The sequence below is a fragment of the Balaenoptera ricei genome, chromosome 11 (assembly GCF_028023285.1).
Source record: "Balaenoptera ricei isolate mBalRic1 chromosome 11, mBalRic1.hap2, whole genome shotgun sequence".
NCBI classification, from domain to species: domain Eukaryota; kingdom Metazoa; phylum Chordata; class Mammalia; order Artiodactyla; family Balaenopteridae; genus Balaenoptera; species Balaenoptera ricei.
Genome location: NC_082649.1, coordinates 59,582,200 through 59,600,073, shown reverse-complemented (window position 1 = coordinate 59,600,073; position 17,874 = coordinate 59,582,200). Strand labels below are relative to the sequence as shown.

The 17,874-nt window shown below is 40.9% G+C and overlaps 1 protein-coding gene across 1 annotated transcript in view; it reads left to right on the top strand.

Annotated features, from left to right (window-relative positions):
• The window catches only part of ABHD5 (abhydrolase domain containing 5, lysophosphatidic acid acyltransferase), a 49,731-nt gene extending 34,081 nt beyond the window's left edge, over nt 1-15,650 (top strand). The window contains 4 exon segments of the mRNA XM_059939260.1: nt 6,359-6,513; nt 9,285-9,396; nt 13,526-13,712; nt 14,303-15,650. Coding sequence (XP_059795243.1) covers nt 6,359-6,513; nt 9,285-9,396; nt 13,526-13,712; nt 14,303-14,392 — 544 coding nt within the window. The 3' untranslated portion in view covers nt 14,393-15,650.
• Nucleotides 15,651-17,874: the final 2,224 nt, after the last annotated feature.

Here is a 17,874-nt window from a genome sequence, read left to right as displayed (position 1 = left end):
ACTCACAGATCCAAACGTAGTTAAACACAATTGATTGCTACCAGTATAAGTGTTCATAATTATAGCAAGCCTCATAGTGAGTGAGATTTAGCATTAGCTGTTTCTTCAAGTTGCACTCCTACTAAGCAGACGGGTGGTTGTCAGGGTTACCATCTGTGTGATCTTGAGAGGTTTTACCTGAGCCAGAAAAGCTGCTTGGCGGCACACACATATTTCCTCTGGTGCAGCGGAGTGGTCTGTTTTGTACTGTAAGTAACTATCTACTCTAAATGTCACTTATCCAACTTTAACTTGATCCCAGTACCTTTTTAAAAAACTTTTTTTAGAGCTGTTTTGAGAGGGAGGCACAGAGATTTCCCATGTAATCCTTGTTCCTACACATGCATAGCCTCCCCTACAAGGACCATTTTTATTATGCTGTCATGAGATTAAATCTTTGAGTTTCAGAAAGATTTTGGTGGGGTGGGGTGAGAGGAGGGGAAAAATGGTCTAATAGAGACCAAATGAGGTTCAGTTAATTTCCTTCACTCAAACTGTGCATCTTATCTCTCTTTTTTCTCAAGTGGACTTTGAGAATATGACTTTTTTCTTTGCCTCCTCAGGTATGACAGATATAATCTGTACTTTTTTTTCCTCCTAAGTAAAACCACAGCTCTTTAATTTCTATTGTTTCTATGCATGGAGGAAAAAAACACAAAGACAACACTTTTTTTACTTGTTGGGACTTATGTCCCAATCCATACCTATTTCTGCCCTTAATCTTTTATGGGCAGCCCCATTCTTTCATTCTTTGTTTATTTTTATAGGACAGTTTGAGGAGAAGCGTGAAAATGCCTAGTTTAATGTACTTGTTCAGGAAGGATTCTAATAATAGAAAACAAATAAAAACTAATTTTTTTCCAATTTTTGGTACATTAGGTCAACCTGTGTGCTTCATCTCTATGAGCAGCAGAGTGCCTCTGTCCATAAAAGTTGTTCTATAGCCTAACTTGTGGCAGTGATCCCATATTTTCCCCAGATTCTTGATATCGATTAAAAACTGAGTATTCAGCAATTGTGATACTTTATGTAAAAGTACCTGGATGAGTCCTCCATTGAAATAAGCAGGTTGGTTCTGTTTAAATAATGTTGAGTGACTTTGTGTGCTTGTAAGGCTTACAGTGCATTGGGGGAAAAGACACAGATAACCATATGAGTAGCATGACAGCTGTGAGAAATCTTGATGAATATCTGACCCAGTCTCAGGTCCATTATGGTACCCTAAAGAAGTATAATTTGAGCTGAGGCGGAGGTCTCAAAGGGATATAGCAGGAGAGCATTCTAGGTAGTAAGGACAAAAATTGCGAAGGCCCTGTTCTAGGGGGACATCTGGGCCATTCTGGAAAGGCTGTGTGGTTGGTGGGCAGAGAAGTTATGAACTGATTAATAGATACCTCCAAATGGAGGCACAAACCCCATGTTCTTTCCCCTAAAATGACCTTAGTTCATCTCCATTCTCTTACCTTGATGTGTGATAATTAGAGATGTTGTCTGTAATTTTACTTGTAGATTAATGTGCTGCATTAATTAAACAGGACCACTGTGTGAGGTGTCTTGGGCTGCCACTCTGTAAAATCTTCTTCATCAGGCAGTGTCTGATCACCTTAAGGGGGGAACAAAGGGAATAGAGGAAACCAGCAATAATAGCCAAAGATACCATCTCCTTTCTTTCATCTGTGTACTCAGTTTTTCCTTCTAATTTTCCTTTTCATTCTGGCCCCTGCTGTTCAGGATCCCATACAGAGACTATCTGTATTTTATAGGTATTTGTTATAAACTAAGGAAAAGGACACTATGAAAACTTTTATTAACTTAGAAAGTGTTTAGCAAAGAGATCCATTCCAAGTCACAACAGTATAGGTTACAACTGGTCTTCTCCACTAAAAGGTTTTTAGATCATCTTGCTTTTGACCTTGCCTGGCTCTATCTCCTTTCTCCAGACTATGTGGAGCTGGGCTGTGCATTTCTTATCAGCCCGTCTTGAGAAGAAAGACTGTTCTACTTGACTCGAAGTTGGAGGTATTTAAGTTTATTGTTCTGTGCCCCATCCTCCCCTCAGTGGCTTGGAACCAATGGGAACTATCTGGGGCTAACTTCTTTTTGAGAATGCCGCATTTGTGCACTGACTTGAGTTCTTTCTGGTCCTTTTCCTTGTTCCTTAGTAGGTCCTGTAAACTCCTTTGTACATTTTGGTTCTGGGTCTGGTCATTCCTGTTGTTGTATTATTTCTGGCTGGTTGCTGACTTCAAGTCTTGTGAAAGTCAAGTTTCCATAGACTTGTTAGCATTTAGACTCAGCTGTCCCAGCATGTTGGAGCAGGTGTTACCTACTTCTTTGCCCTGTAGGCTGTAATCTGCTCACCATCTTCAAACTCAAGACCTACTGTAATGACTAACCTGGAGAAGAATGCTTCATTATGTTCCTAAACTGATGAGCTCTTCTCGTGTTCCTGCTTTGCTGGTTCTTTGTTTTTCCTGTAGTTTGCATTAGCCTCTGATTCTTTTTTTTTTCTCTCTTTCTTTTCTTTAGGGGAGGGGGGCACTGCGTTGGGTCTTCATTGCTGAGCGCGAGCTTTCTCTAGTTGTGGTGAGTGGGGGCTACTCTTCGTTGTGGTGTGCAGGCTTCTCATTGCAGTGGCTTCTCTTGTGGAGCACGGGCTCTAGGCATGTGGGCTTCAGTAGTTGTGGTATGAAGGCTCAGTAGTTGGGGCTCGTGGGCTCTAGAGCGCAGACTCAGTAGTTGTGGTGCACAGTCTCAGTTGCTCCATGGCATGTGGAATCTTCCCGGACCAGGGCTTGAACCCGTGTCCCCCGCATTGGCAGGCGGATTCTTTTTTTTTTGGCAGGCGGATTCTTTTTTTTTTAAGTCCCCATAAATTCCTTTGAGATATACCTCTTTTTTTTCCTAAATAAATTTATTTATTTATTTATTTATTTTTGGCTGTGTTGGGTCTTCGTTTCTGTGTGAGGGCTTTCTCTAGTTGCGGCAAGTGGGGGCCACTCGTCATCACGGTGCGCGGGCCTCTCACTATTGTGGCCTCTCTTGTTGCGGAGCACAGGCTCCAGACGCGCAGGCTCAGTAATTGTGGCTCACGGGCCCAGTTGCTCCGCGGCACGTGGGATCTTCCCAGACCAGGGCTCGAACCCGCATCCCCTGCATCGGCAGGCAGACTCTCAACCACTGCGCCACCAGGGAAGCCCCCGGCAGGTGGATTCTTAACCACTGTGCCACCAGGGAAGTCCCTAGCCTCTGATTCTTGATAAACATGTCTGATAGGATTACTCTCATGCTGTCTGGCTAGACCCGTTCCTTAAGCCTAGATGTGAACAATCCCGTCAGGCTATCCTCTATGGGATATTAGAGGGTGGAGTCTGGATTAGTATATGAGTTTGGATATACATTAAAACTAAATAACGCCTAGCAAATGAGGAGATAATCTTCTTACTAGAGAAGCAGGTGAGAAGATAGCCTGGGAACTTGGTCTGGTGCAGGGTTATAAGGAGTGTGAGCCAAAGCCTGTGATAAAGCTTTTCTGAAGAATAAAAAAAGTTAAATTACTCGCTCCTTACATGGTCCCAGCTACTGTCTTCCCATGCTTCTGGAATGAATTGTTCTCTAGTAATCTTCCTGTATTTGCTACTATAACTAGCTGGCATTTACTGGGTATTTGTTATTTGATAGCCACCAGCCTAAGTGCTTTGCATGGTCTATCTCATTTAAAATCCTTACAACCAAAAATAAGCGACAGTTATTTTCTGAGGTTTTTTACAAGTGGAGGCAGATGATATATAACTACAGTTTAGACGTTGTTGCAGAGCTTTTAAAAAATTGTTTTCCAACTTTTTTGACTGCAACCCTCAGTAAGGATTATATGTGTGTGTCTGAAACAAAAGTTTTGTTATATGATACATTTTTCTATTCCAAATTATACAATTTTATTGAAAAACAGACTGGCTCTGACTCTGTAAGTGGATTTTACTACCCACTAATGAGTAATGACCTGCAAGATTAATATGAGAAATAACAGTGATGTTCTAATGTCATCCAGGGGACCAGAAAAATTCAGACTGGACTAACTCCTATGCTTACTCTGATTATACTTTATAAAACTTGTACATCATTATAGACAAGGATCAAAAGGAAACTGGAAAAGCACAATATTCCAAATGTTTACTGAGCATCTACCATGTGCTAGGCTGAAGGCATAGGATCAAACAACTGTTGGGGCAATTTGCTCCGTTTCAAAAAAAAAAAAAAGGTTATCTGCTCCTGTATATATACTCTGTGTAACTTGTTAAAATCTTGTAGATCCATACTAAACAAGGCAAGCCAAAACTAAGGCAAAAACAATACCATCAGTTAACTAGAGATAGGTGAGACTTTCCTCCCTCAAGTTTCCTTTGTCCTGCCCCTTCTTGGGTTAGCAGGTCAGTAAGAGCCCAGAGCAGACTGGGCAAGATCCCATAACAAATTTGTAACAAAATTTAATCATCTTTTCCTATAGAGTATGTTTTAATAAAGAGTTCGTTTTTCTCTTTAGGTAAGTCAGTAGTGAATAATACCTGCTATTTCCCCGAAATGAATCTTTGCTGCTTTCAACTAGGTGGCTGTTTCATTAATTCCACTCATACCTCTGGCATGTGTCCCCCTCCCCGACCCTCAAATCTCACTGTGGGCTGTCATAGGAATTTAGGAGGCAGTCAGAATATCAGAGATAACTTTTTTAAAAAAAAATTCATTTTCACCTCCATTTCCATACACTATTAGAAAATAGTCTCATAAAACTTTTAAGCAGTGATGTCGCTCTAAGTATATGGAAATCTCACATTTGACATATATTCACACAGATTCATAGTTACATTCTACAAATCTTCTGGATGCTATGAAATTTAGAGTATAGTGTTAGGACTGGCCTAGAGTTGATAAGAGTTAAGCTCTACCTTTACTAATACGTTTATCTTATGTTGCTTGGCCTGTTCTTAGGGAAGAGAGCCTTCTGCCCAATGGCTTGTTGGCATCTGTTAGTACACTGGGGTTGGGAAATAAGGATCACAGCCCTAGTTCTGCATTGACTAGCTTTAGGTTCTGGAGTGAGTCACATAGTACATCTCAGTTTTCTTCTCATCTGATGAGATGAAATATTGGGCTGAGTATTCTCCAAGGGTCCTTGGAGCTCTGTGCTCTGAAGCTTTCTGTTTGAGAAAATGCAGTCAGAGCAAAGGATTCATTACTAACTCATCCTTATCTGTACTGACAAAAATAAGAAAACTTCTTATATTGGGAAAATAATAGCTGTCTGTTCCCATGTTCTGGTTTTTTTACCTTTCTATTTCAATTATGACTTAGGAAAGGGACTTTAGAATCAGTGTCGGTTCTCCCTTGGGAGATTTTTGCTGCCATTTGTTGACTGTTTTGGCTACAGTTGAATATCGTTTTGTGTCAGGACATTTATGTTTTGTTGAAGATCTTTATGATGTGTTATACCATGATACAATCACAAGGACATGGTTCTGGTTTTCCCTCATCAGAAAGATGCTTCCTAAGATGGAAAAATTAGAACTATTAGTGACATGAAACAATTTTTATATGAGTTTGGAATGAAGATTTTCTGTCTCTTTGAAGTAAAGAAGAAAATTAGGAAAGGATTAGGAACAGAATCTAATGCCAGTATGATGTTATGCATAGGGTAACTGTGTTCCTGTTCACCAAACTGAAATCCCAAACTAGGGGTATAATTTCAGCCCATATTGTTACATTATCTTCGTGTTTGTCAAACGTTTATTCAAAGTCCTTTTGAATCCACCTAAAGTGCTAATGCCTCATAAATGTTTAGAATAATTTGGTTCATAGGAGATAACTATTGTTGGTGTCCGAAGCTATTTTATGAGTGTAATATTAATCTCCAGTCATTTCTGCAGTGTCAGCCATGAGATACATGGAACCATTGGATTTTTCTGAATGGTCAGTGATCTGTATCATCTGCCAGAGTGTAGCTTAAACAACAACAGATGCTGTCTTTTCTTGTTTCTCAAGAATAACTGCAGTTATCATACCCCCTTTCACACATCCGTTACTATCCACATTTAGATAGATTAAAAATGAAGCTCTCTTTCTACCATAACAACTCTCAAATCCTACCACATCTCATCAATTTATGCGTAATAAGAGCATGATGTAACCTGTTCAGTCATTAGTTTTTTCTTTAATGCAAGATTTTTGAAGGAAGTTCATTCTATTTTTACTTTATGAATCATGTAAGTTCTTTATATTCCTAGGGTGAATTTGCCAAATGATCTGAAGTCTCTTCTTTCCCCAGCAGGGTTAGTCATCTCATTTTAGTGGAGCCTTGGGGTTTTCCTGAGCGACCAGACATTGCTGATGAAGAGAGACCAATTCCAATTTGGATCAGAGCCTTGGGAGCGGCATTGACTCCCTTTAACCCTTTAGCCAGCCTCAGGCTTGCAGGACCCTTTGGTGAGTGCTTGCTTGTATCTGTATCCTAGGAAAGCAAAATGTTTATACATAGCAATAGAGGAGTATTTGCTGATCACCATTGTTAGTTAAAATCTTAAAAACAAACAAAAATACTTTTTCTCCTCCTTCTCTAAAAAGTACCAGTCCATGCATAAAGGTGAATGAAACCAGGCTCCTCTCCTTAAAAAGGAGTCTTTAGGACTTCCCTGGTGGTGCAGTGGTTAAGAATCTGCCTGCTAATGCAGGGGACACGGGTTCGAGCCCTTGTCTGGGAAGATCCCACATGCTGCAGAGCAACTAGGCCCGTGAGCCACAACTACTGAGCCTGCGCGTCTGGAGCCTGTGCTCCGCAACAAGAGAGGCTGCGATAGTGAAGAGGCCCGCGCACCGCGATGAAGAGTGGCCCCCGCTTGCCGCAACTAGAGAAAGCCCTCGCACAGAAACGAAGACCCAACACAGCCAAAACTAAATATAAAAATAAATAAATAAATAAATAAATAAGACCCAGCACAACCAAATAAATAAATAAATATTAAACAAAATTTTTAAAAAATAAATAAAATAAATTTATTTTTTTTAAAAAAGGTCTTTATATTGTAAACATTACAGATAATTAGCAAGCAGAGGAGGTGGGAAATGCTAAGGATGAGGTTAGGTGACCTTGAACATTCTGAAAAAAGCCAAGCAAGCAGTGTCTTGGGGAAGTTTACCTGCTAGCCCCAGGCGTGGGAGTTTACCTGCTAGCCCCAGTGACCTGTTGAGGAGCCTTTGGCCAGTTAGTGATGTCCAGCTGGCAGGTCACAAAGCCTGACCTGACTGACAACCGTAGGATAACAGGTACCATCACTCAGATTCCTTTCTTGCCCTGTAATGTCAGAGTGTTAAGAAGATGAAGTCATCCTTTCCCACAAAGATCTGGGGGACTCCTGATTTGTGTTTCCGGTCATATTTTGAGTTTAGTCTCTGATTTAAGTTATTTGACCCTCAGCTCTTCTGCCTCAGCCTCACAGCCAAGGGAATTTCCTTCCCTCGTTGTCACAGATGGTGATGGTCTGGGCCTCTGCCTTTCTCTCTTACAGCTTATGTCAGTTGAGAGGGCTTTTGGCCGAAAGTGACTGAAGACCTCAGCGGTTTAAACCAGAAGGCCTTTTATTATTTCCTTAACAAGCAATCTGGAAGCAGGTGGTTTTAGCATTTGTTCCCAAAGCTAGCTCCTTGATGTTAGGGTTTGGGTCCGTGTATGTGCTTCTCTTGACCTTTTACCTCACAGTTGTTCAGTGGTTGCTAGGACAGGAAGCATCATCTCACAAGCTCTCCGAACAAGAAGAAAGGAAAGCATGATGCTCTTTGTCAGGGAAGGGGGTCTTCCCTGGGGGCCCCAGCAGACTTCTCCTTATGTCTCTGCCCACCCCTAGTTCTTCCATCAGCAAAGAAGAAATTTCTATGACTGATCAATCATCATTTGTTCCCAGGGGCTGGAGTGAGGGGCCTGCTTTCCTGGGCATGTTGCTGCCTAAATGATACGCAGAAGTCAGGTTCTCTTAGCAAGAAAAGAATAGAGGTGTCGCGGGGGTGGGGTGAGGGAGTGGCAATACCTGCTGCATAGGTGACTGTAGATTCTGCTGCCCCTGTCCAGGCCTGGCCCCCCCGCCTTGCCTGAGTGCCATCCCTTTGGGAGAGCAGCGGGACTGCAGCAATGACAAGAGGGCACAGGGACTGAACTGGTGACCACGCTACATGCCCTCAGTACTTGTGTAGGTAGCCTCTTTTCACCGCCCCCCCCCCAACCCCGAGTAGAGCCACGCCTTCTTAGGTGCCTGGTCCTCCTTTGATGAGCTGCTTAAGAGCTTTATAGTCCTGGCATGTAAGTGGATTTTGCTTGATCACAGTTACACAGGTAGCAATTATGGGAAAAGTAAAGCATAAAAGGAAACGAGGAGATGATGATGGGGGAGGGAGGATGCCTAGGAGGGGCCCTTTAAAGCCATGTCCTCTGCTTCCCATTGCTGTTTGCACGTGGTGGTGAGGGTGATGCAGAATGTCCACTGCATCATGAGAATTCTTGGTGGAGCTGTATCATTCCTTCAGTGATGGGAAGGCAGGGCCAGTGAAGAAGTAAGATCTTGCTGGAATATTGGGCAGTGACAGCAGAGAGGGAAACCGGCCAGTCCCTGGGTCCCCAAAGGGAAAACAGTAACCAGACAAACGTTCCTGCTCCTCATCCTCTTTCCTTTGGGGGTCTTGGCCCTGCCTCTCACCTCAGGGGTGGGACCGTGGGAGCCACCGTGGATGGCCTTAGCGGGGAGTTCTGCTAGTGTCCCAAGCAGAAACTCTGAATTAATTTTCCCAAGAAATATTTATATACCAGTTCACTTCATGTAGGTGCTAATGTGTTGTAATTGTGGAAGAAATACAAATTATGAAGTTAATTTTATGTATGAGCTGTCCTATTCACCTCCCTTGTTTAATAGAATTTATTTTCCTACAAAAACAAATCTTAGGCAACTGTTTCTGAGCTCCTAAAGCATATTAGTAAGTCAACATATGACAGACTTTTATTCTTATTTTAATCTTTCCTTAGGGAACTTGAGGAGAGCAGTTTCTAGGATCTGTGCTTTTTTCCACTTAAAATACATATTTGAATACATGTGTAATGTAGCATGTAGTGCTCATTATAGAAGCAAACACTAAACTCTTCTATATTTGTATATAAATTAAATCATAATTTAAAACATACATATAATTTGAAATGTTTGTTTTCTATTAAATAGGTTTAAGTCTAGTACAGCGTTTAAGGCCTGATTTCAAACGGAAGTATTCTTCAATGTTTGCAGATGATACTGTGACAGAATACATTTACCACTGTAATGTCCAGACTCCGAGGTAAGGTTTATCTAAATTTACTGTGTTTGTGTTTTAGACTTTTATTTTTTGAAAATATGAATAGTCCAGGAGACTTTTATCAGTATGTAAATGACTAAATTTAAAAGGACAAGTAGTTAAATGACTAACACTTCTTTTTATTTATTTATTTATTTATTTATTTATTTATTTATTTATGGCTGTGTTGGGTCTTCGTTTCTGTGCGAGGGCTTTCTCTCTAGTTGCTAACACTTCTTAATTTACTCATCTATTCATGGAGCACCTACTATGTAAAACATTGTACTGGATTCTGATGAGAGATTAAAAAGCCAGACATACTTTCTTCCCCTAAGGTGCCTGTGGATAGTTGAGGGAAGTCTTGGTCTTGGGCATCTCGTTAAGGTGGTCAGAGTTGAGAGAGAAAGAAGAATTTCAAATAAAGCAACATTCCCAAATGAGTATGAATGTTCTACAAAAAAGGAGTTCTGGGTTAAACAAGAATGGTTTTCTGTACCATGGATCTTCTTAGAACCGTTTTTTAAGCCAAAGGTTTTTTTTGTTGTTGTTGTTTGTTTGTTTTTTATTTTCAGCTGCATTGGGTCTTCATTGCTGCATGCAGGCTTTCTCTAGTTGTGAGCAGGGGCTACTCCTCGTTGTGGTGCGTGGGCTTCTCATTGCGGCAGCCTCTCTTGTTGTGGAGCACGGGCTCTAGGCTCGTGGGCTTCAGTAGCTGTAGCTTGTGGGCTCTAGAGCACAGGCTCAGTAGTTGTGGCACACGGGCTTAGTTGCTCTGCAGCATGTGGGATTTTCCCGGACCAGGGCTCGAACCCGTGTCCCCTGCATTGGCAGGCGGATTCTTAACCACTGCACCACCAGGGAAGCCCAAGAGGAAGGGTTTTGAATCTCCCAGGTGCGTGGGAGATACTAGGCAGCATTTTCAAGTTCATTTGCTGATTACGCCCTTCTTTTACTCAGCACTTCTTCAAGTCTGTGTGTTAGCAGGAGAAACACTGCTGCAGCGGTGAGGAGTAAGTGAGGGGCAAGGAGAAGGGGAGTCTGCATGAATTTTGGCAGTGATTATGAGAGAGAGCATAGTCGTTAGAGGGAGCAAGAGGGCCAAGCAAAGGTATTTCTTTTTCTTTTTTTTTAAATGACCTGTGGATGTTGTGTACAAGGCACCGGTGGAGAAAACAGAGCCTGAAAGTCTTGACGAGCTGGGAGGAGCCTGGAAGACAGAGCCTACAGTCGTTAGGGAGAGGATCAAGAATGGAGCATGACGATGAGAGCTCCAGTTCTTGTGCTGCGTTCTGTACCAGAATTATTGGAGGAGTTTGTCAAAAATGTGGTGCCTCAGCAAAGGAAACCATAAACAAGATGAAAAGACAACCCTCAGAATGGGAGAAAATATTTGCAAACGAAGCAACTGACAAAGGATTAATCTCCAAAATATACAAGCAGCTCATGCAGCTCAATATCAAAAAAAACAAACAACCCAATCCAAAAATGGGCAGATGACCTAAATAGACATTTGTCCAAAGAAGATATACAGATTGCCAACAAACACATGAAAGGATGCTCAACATCACTAATCATTAGAGAAAAGCAAATCAAAACTACAATGAGGTATCACCTCACACCAGTCAGAATGGCCATCATCAAAAAATCTACAAACAATAAATGCTGGAGAGGGTGTGGAGAAAAGGGAACCCTCTTGCACTGTTGGTGGGAATGTAAATTGATACAGCCACTATGGAGAACAGTATGGAGGTTCCTTAAAAAACTAAAAATAGAACTACCATATGACCCAGCAATCCCACTACCGGGCATATACCCTGAGAAAACCATAATTCAAAAAGAGTCATGTACCACAATGTTCACTGCAGCACTATTTACAATAGCCAGGACATGGAAGCAACCTAAGTATCCACTGACAGATGAATGGGTAAAAAAGATGTGGCACATATATACAGTGGAATATTACTCAGCCATAAAAAGAAACGAAATTGAGTTATTTGTAGTGAGGTGGATGGACCTAGAGTCTGTCATACAGAGTGAAGTAAGTCAGAAAGATAAAAACAAATACCGTATGCTAACACATATATATGGAATCTAAAAAAAATGGTTCTGATGAACCTAGGGGCAGGACAGGAATAAAGACACAGACGTAGAGAGTGGACTTGAGGACATGGGGAGGGGTAGGGGTAAGCTGGGACGAAGTGAGAGAGTAGCATTGACTTATATACACTACCAAATGTAAAATAGATAGCTAGTGGGAAGCAGCTGCATAGCGCAGGGAGATCAGCTCGGTGCTTTGTGACCACCTAGAGGGGTGGGATAGGGAGGGTGGGAGGGAGACACAAGAAGGAGGGGATATGGGGATATATATATGCATATAGCTGATACACTTTGTTGTACAGCAGAAATTAACATTGTAAAGCAATTATACTCCAATAAAGATGTAAAATAATAATAATAATAATTGTAATGAAGACCATTGAATATTAAAAAAAAAGTGGTACCTGAACTCTGTCTCTAAGACTCTAATTCAGCAGTTCTGGGCTGCATCTTTAACAAATGCTTCAGATGATTCTAGCCATAGACCATGCTTTAAAATATAAAAGTGGTACCTCATCCTTTCTAAGACTGAAACTTGGGTGAAAGGCTGAGAGGTGAGATGCAGAGACAGCCTCCTTCACTTTTTTTTTTTGTGTGTGCCTCTCTCCCTTCTGTCAGAGAATATGTACACTGACTTTATTAAAAAGATTGAGGCCATGAGAGCACTTGAGGTATAGCTGTAGCCTCAGTCTTTTTAATAAAGTAGGTTAGAGGTTCTCTGCCAAAGGTGAGGGAGGCTGGAGAGGTTTGGGGGTCCCCCAAGGGTTTGATGTTTTGTGACTCACCAGGCAGTTGGGTCTGGTGGATTAGGTCTACACACTTCATTGACTTGTTTCAACAGTTTTTAGTGGCCTGTTCCAGGGACATCATCTGTTTTCCTGCATGGTCTTAGTGGTTTGTTCTTTACCTACTCACATTTCATGATTACGTGTGCCTGTGTAATCCTAGTTTGTTGCCTTTCTTGTGGTGGAACTTGAATTCATAAACGGCCGTTCAGAAGCACACCTAGTACAAGGAAAGAAGAAAAATGATGGCAGAATGTATATGTCCTAGGAGTTTGCCAAATGTTCTGTATTTTATGTGACGGTCAGTCAGCTGTGGCCATGAGAGAAGACATAGGAGAGGCTCAAGAAAACAAAGTTTAGTTTACTCACAGGTCCTAGAGAGGGGGTCACTGAATGCTGTGAAGGGTCACAGGGGACGCACCAGATTTTGGTCAGGTGGCAGAAGACAGGAGTGAAGGGAAGTCCAGGCGGGAGCCTTTACTGGGTTCTGCAGGAGAGGCAAGGCAGCACAGGGTGGGCAGTGTAGGATTTGCTAGTTGAATAATTTCAGTGCGCACTAAGATATAGGGGCGGGTTCTAGTTGTCTGGCACCTGGCCCTGGGATGATTAAGGCAGAGGAACATTGCCTCCGGGATGTGCAAGCCAGACACAAGAGGTGCAGCTCTGGATTGGTTAGTTTGCGTATAAAGGCAGTCCCAGTTGAGTCCTTTGCTGTCTCTACGAATTGGCTAGCTCCAGGAGGCTGTCTCTCCCCGGTCGGAAAGGTTTTTAAAGATGGCAAACATCATAACAGGCAGAAAATTTTAAATATAAACAATACACAAAGAATACTTAAGCTGAACTTGTTCTTATCTTGGTATTGGTTTTGCCATTGTAGGTAAAATGCTGGTGCCATGAACATGTGGAAAAGCTGCCTTGTAAATAAGTTAGAGTGAAAAAACATATTTCAGTTATCCCCACAGGAAATTTGATGATTTTATGATAGGGACTTAGGGTTGCATGTTTTGATTTGGAAGATGATCATTTTTTTTTTAGAGTTTTTTTAGAGTTTAAAGCATCCTTGTTTATCTAACAAAAGCATATATCTTCTGTGGGGTTTGTTCCTTACATTTCCTAGTAAATTATTTTCTATGTAAGCTGCGGTTACATAGAAAAGGAGGAGAAGCTAAATATGAGTGTGTTTTGATAGAGGTGGGAGTGTGATACATACTTATCCCCCAGAATCATACGTATGATTTTCTCCCTTTAAGTGGTGAGACTGCGTTCAGAAATATGACTGTCCCTTATGGATGGGCAAAAAGACCAATGCTGCAGCGAATTGGTAAAATGCACCCTGACATTCCAGTTTCGGTGATCTATGGTGCGCGTTCCTGCATAGATGGCAATTCTGGCACCAGCATCCAGTCATTACGACCACATTCATATGTGAAGACGATAGTAAGTGTGTGGTTTATTTTTGGTTTATAGCTGTAGGTGAAGTCTGTTCTATTATCTTTGCTTTCAGTGAGATTTCAGGTCATCCCTGTGCTTTCACATCTAAGCAATACCTGCAGCCTTGGTCAGAGACCTGCTGTCACTTGTGATGGGGGCAGGGTTTGACCCATACAAATCTTCATGTCCAGACAGCGAATCCCCATTCTTAGGCCCTTGTCTGTCCTAGAGCCACAGCATCTCCGCAGTGGGAGAGACTGAAAGAGGGACAGACAGGTCCAATAGCACTGCGACCACCTCCCAAGGCAGCACATTCTTACTTTGTTCAGTGTTTCTGTTGGCCCTATTGTTAGAGGTCAATTTAGAATGTTATTTTTGCATATTAAAATTTTAGTAAGGTTCACTGGATTTTCTCTTTATTCTCAGATCCTTTATTTAATAAAGCATATAATAGTTACTACAGATCAGTATTGCTTTTTCTTTTATGTTTTATATCTAGCTGTTCTCACTTTCATTGCTGAGTGTCTTTGTGTGTGTCATTGTATTTTATTAGATGCTTTTACTCCCTGACCATCTGACTGCTTTTCGTTTCCTAGGCCATTCTCGGAGCAGGGCATTATGTGTATGCAGATCAACCAGAAGACTTTAACCAGAAAGTGAAGGAGATCTGTGACACTGTGGACTGAGCACACTGCAGATGATGTGGGAAATGCACATGGCTAATACAGTTCCTCAGCAATAATTTGCAGGCTGCGACGCAGAGTAAGGAATCTCACATGAGAACCAGGCAGTCTTCTTGACTGTACTTTCCCCATGTTTTCTTTATGAAGCTGCTAGCACATTTAAACCAGTTAGTGCCTTCTAGAAGAATGACTTTCCTTTCTTCAAAATCAAAATATACAGGAGTCTCCAAATCTAGTGGCTTTAATAAAAGGTTATTTGTCCCTCTGCTGTACTGAAATATTGTAATTTTTCAACTGAAATTTTTATTTCTAACTTTGCTATATCAAGTATTTTTTATATTGCAGTCTGTATTGCCAATTATAAAAAGTGATTTCTGGGTTTATTATTTTATATAATGTAAAGGTGCACCTTATTTTCCTTGCTTATATATACTATGTCTAATAACTGATAGAGTTAAACAAAATTTGGTGTGTTTTTATGTAAAAATTTGTCACTTTCTTAGAATGCTTCACTTTGTTTTTGAAATGGAGTGTTGAGACAGGGTTTTGGTTAAAAAGATGGGAGTTGATTTCTAGCATTGATTTTTCTGATTTTCCTCTGTTCTCTATTTAAGGCTGCAAAGCCATGTTCACCGTTTTAAATGTGATCCATCCTTAAGTATTTCAAGTACTGAAAAACCTTAACTAAAAGTCTATCCTATTTTCCCCCATTAATACTGTTATGCTTTTCTTTGAACCAGCATGCAGCAGAAGGAACAGATTTCCTCACTGAGGGGTCACTAAGACTGTTACCTTCCAGTAAGCCAAATCATATGTTTTCATCTAACTCTTGTAGACGGGTGCTAAAACTGGATTACATTTTTACCACTAAAATATAAAAATCGGTGGTGCTATTATATCTCATGGCACCAGAAGTCAGCTAGTACTTGGGGGGGTTTTTGTTTTGTTTTTTTAAGAGTTTTGTGTTGATTAAATAACTTACATACTTGAAGTTATATTACAAAAATTCTGTAAGGTTGATTGAACTATTTGACAGTAACCACCATCAAGTGTAGCACTTTCTTGCTGTTTTTAATACAAGGAAAGCTTCTCTGAAACTGTGAAAAAGCTCCATGTGGTAACTGGCTACTACTGAGAAGACCCTCTGCAAAAGGAAGTTGAATAGGATGGTCACCAGCAAGTCATCTTTGCCTTATGTTTTGCTTAATGTTGCTTGTCTAGGAGAAAGGTGGTTATGTAAATAAAAACAGTGAACTAGAGCAAATAATGACTTCATAGTTTTGTTGTTGCATTTAAAAAATGATTAATTAGGAAATCTTTAGTTGTTAGGAAATGTAAGGTTGTATCACTGTTGATTAACTGTGAGGAAGAGGAATGTTCTGTTTTCAACATCTTCCCTGCCCTAAAAATAGGCACATTTCACTGAAGCACGACAAGTAGCTTCCCAGTGAGCAATTTGTCTCAGTTGTGGGATGGACTAGGTTAGTGCAGAAGGTAACAGGAGAGCCAAGTCAGATTTCTCTACCTTGAGAATAAAAGTAGTCTTTACTTTTTTAGTTTGTATCTTGGATGGCCAGATTCAAACCTATAAGTGGTGCAGATAATTTGGGTCATTTTTGGTGTTTTTATTTGACACACTCTCCAGTCTCTCTTAATTTTCCTTTGCTGGGTGAATGACAGTTTTCAGTCGTACAGGAGGGTTTCTGCACTGGAAACGTGGTCTCAGACCTTAGAGGGAAGTTACTAGGTTCACTTAGTAGATGGGGCTTCTAGCCATAGATGTGCCAAGTGATTCAGGGAAAAGATGTACCCAGGTGTCAAGTGGAACTTATTTTCCTAACAACTAATTTTGGTTTCTATGAAAAATATTGCCATAATTCTTTTTAAAAGGTGAATTTTACCTTGGGCTATTGTATATGTAAGTTTGTGAAGACTGAGCTAACACAGAAGTTCCCAATCCTTGAATTCCTGAAAATAGAGTGGGTCCTAAATGTTTTCTTTAAAAAAAAAATCTATTTCAGTATTTGAGCTTTGCTAAATTATGTACAATGTACTTTATTTTACAGAAAATGAAGGAGGGATAGCACTACTAGATATTATAACATACTATAAAAAATTGAGAAAAAATCCAGGAATTTAGTATATTATGATAAAGGAATCATCTTACTGGTGGAGAAAAAGACTTTAAAAACGGTGTCGAGACAAATGTGGTTAAACACCTGGAAGATAATAAAATTGAATCCATTTCTCACACTGTACAGAAAGATAAAATCCAAATGGATTAGAGACCCAACTGTAAAAATGAAACCTTCTAAATAACTGGAAGAAAACGTAGGCGAATTCCTTTATGCTCTGAGAGTGGGGCAAACATTCCTATGACTGAAAATCCAGAAGCAATAAAAGGAGGAGTTTATATCTAACCGAAAGAGATTTGGATAGCCAAAAAAAGCGAAGTTAAAAAGTAAATAATAAACTGGCAAAAATATTTGCAACATTTATCACAAAAGGCTAATATAGCCCTAATAGGTGAAGAATTTCTAAACTTTGAAAAGAATCAGAAAGAACGGGCCAAAAGATACAGACAGGGACTTCCCTGCTGATGCAGTGGGTAAGACTCCACGCTTCCAATGCAGGGGACCTGGGTTTGATCCCTGGTCAGGGAACTAGATCCCACATGCATGCCGCAGCTGAGAGTTCGCATGCCACAATTAAGGAGCCAGCAAGCCACAAGGGAGCCCGCCTGCCGCAACTAAGACCCAGTACAACCAAATAAATAAATAAATAAGATATGGACGGTTCACAGAAAATAAATTGCAGATAAATAGCTCTTAAACATATGAGGATATGCATAATAAGAGAAATGCAAATTAAAACTAGTGAGATACCATTTCTTTTTTTTTTTTTTTAATATTAATTAATTTATTTATTTAGGCTGTGTTGGGTCTTCGTTTCTGTGCGAGGGCTTTCTCTAGTTGTGGTGAGCGGGAGCCACTCTTCATCACGGTGCGTGGGCCTCTCACTATCGCGGCCTCTCTTGTTGCGGAGCACAGGCTCCAGACGCGCAGGCTCAGTAGTTGTGGCTCACGGGCCTGATTGCTCCGCGGCATGTGGGATCCTCCCAGACCAGGGCTCGAACCCGTGTCCCCTGCATTGGCAGGCAGACTCTCAACCACTGCGCCACCAGGGAAGCCCAGATACCATTTCTTGCCTGTTGGATTGCGAAAAGTCCAAGTTACATAGTGCACTCTGTTAGTGAGACAGTGGGGAAACAAGCACTCCAGAAAGTACAGATTCCTGTGGATGGAATTTGTTAATAACTATCAAAATTAAATATGAGTTTATCCCTCAACCAACAGTCTCACTTCTAAAAATCTATCTGAGTTGTACTGGTAAAAATATGAGATGGTGTATGCACAAAGATCTTCATTACAGTGCTATTTATAGCAGCCAAAGAGTGTAAGCCACCCAAATCTCCATCTAGAGGG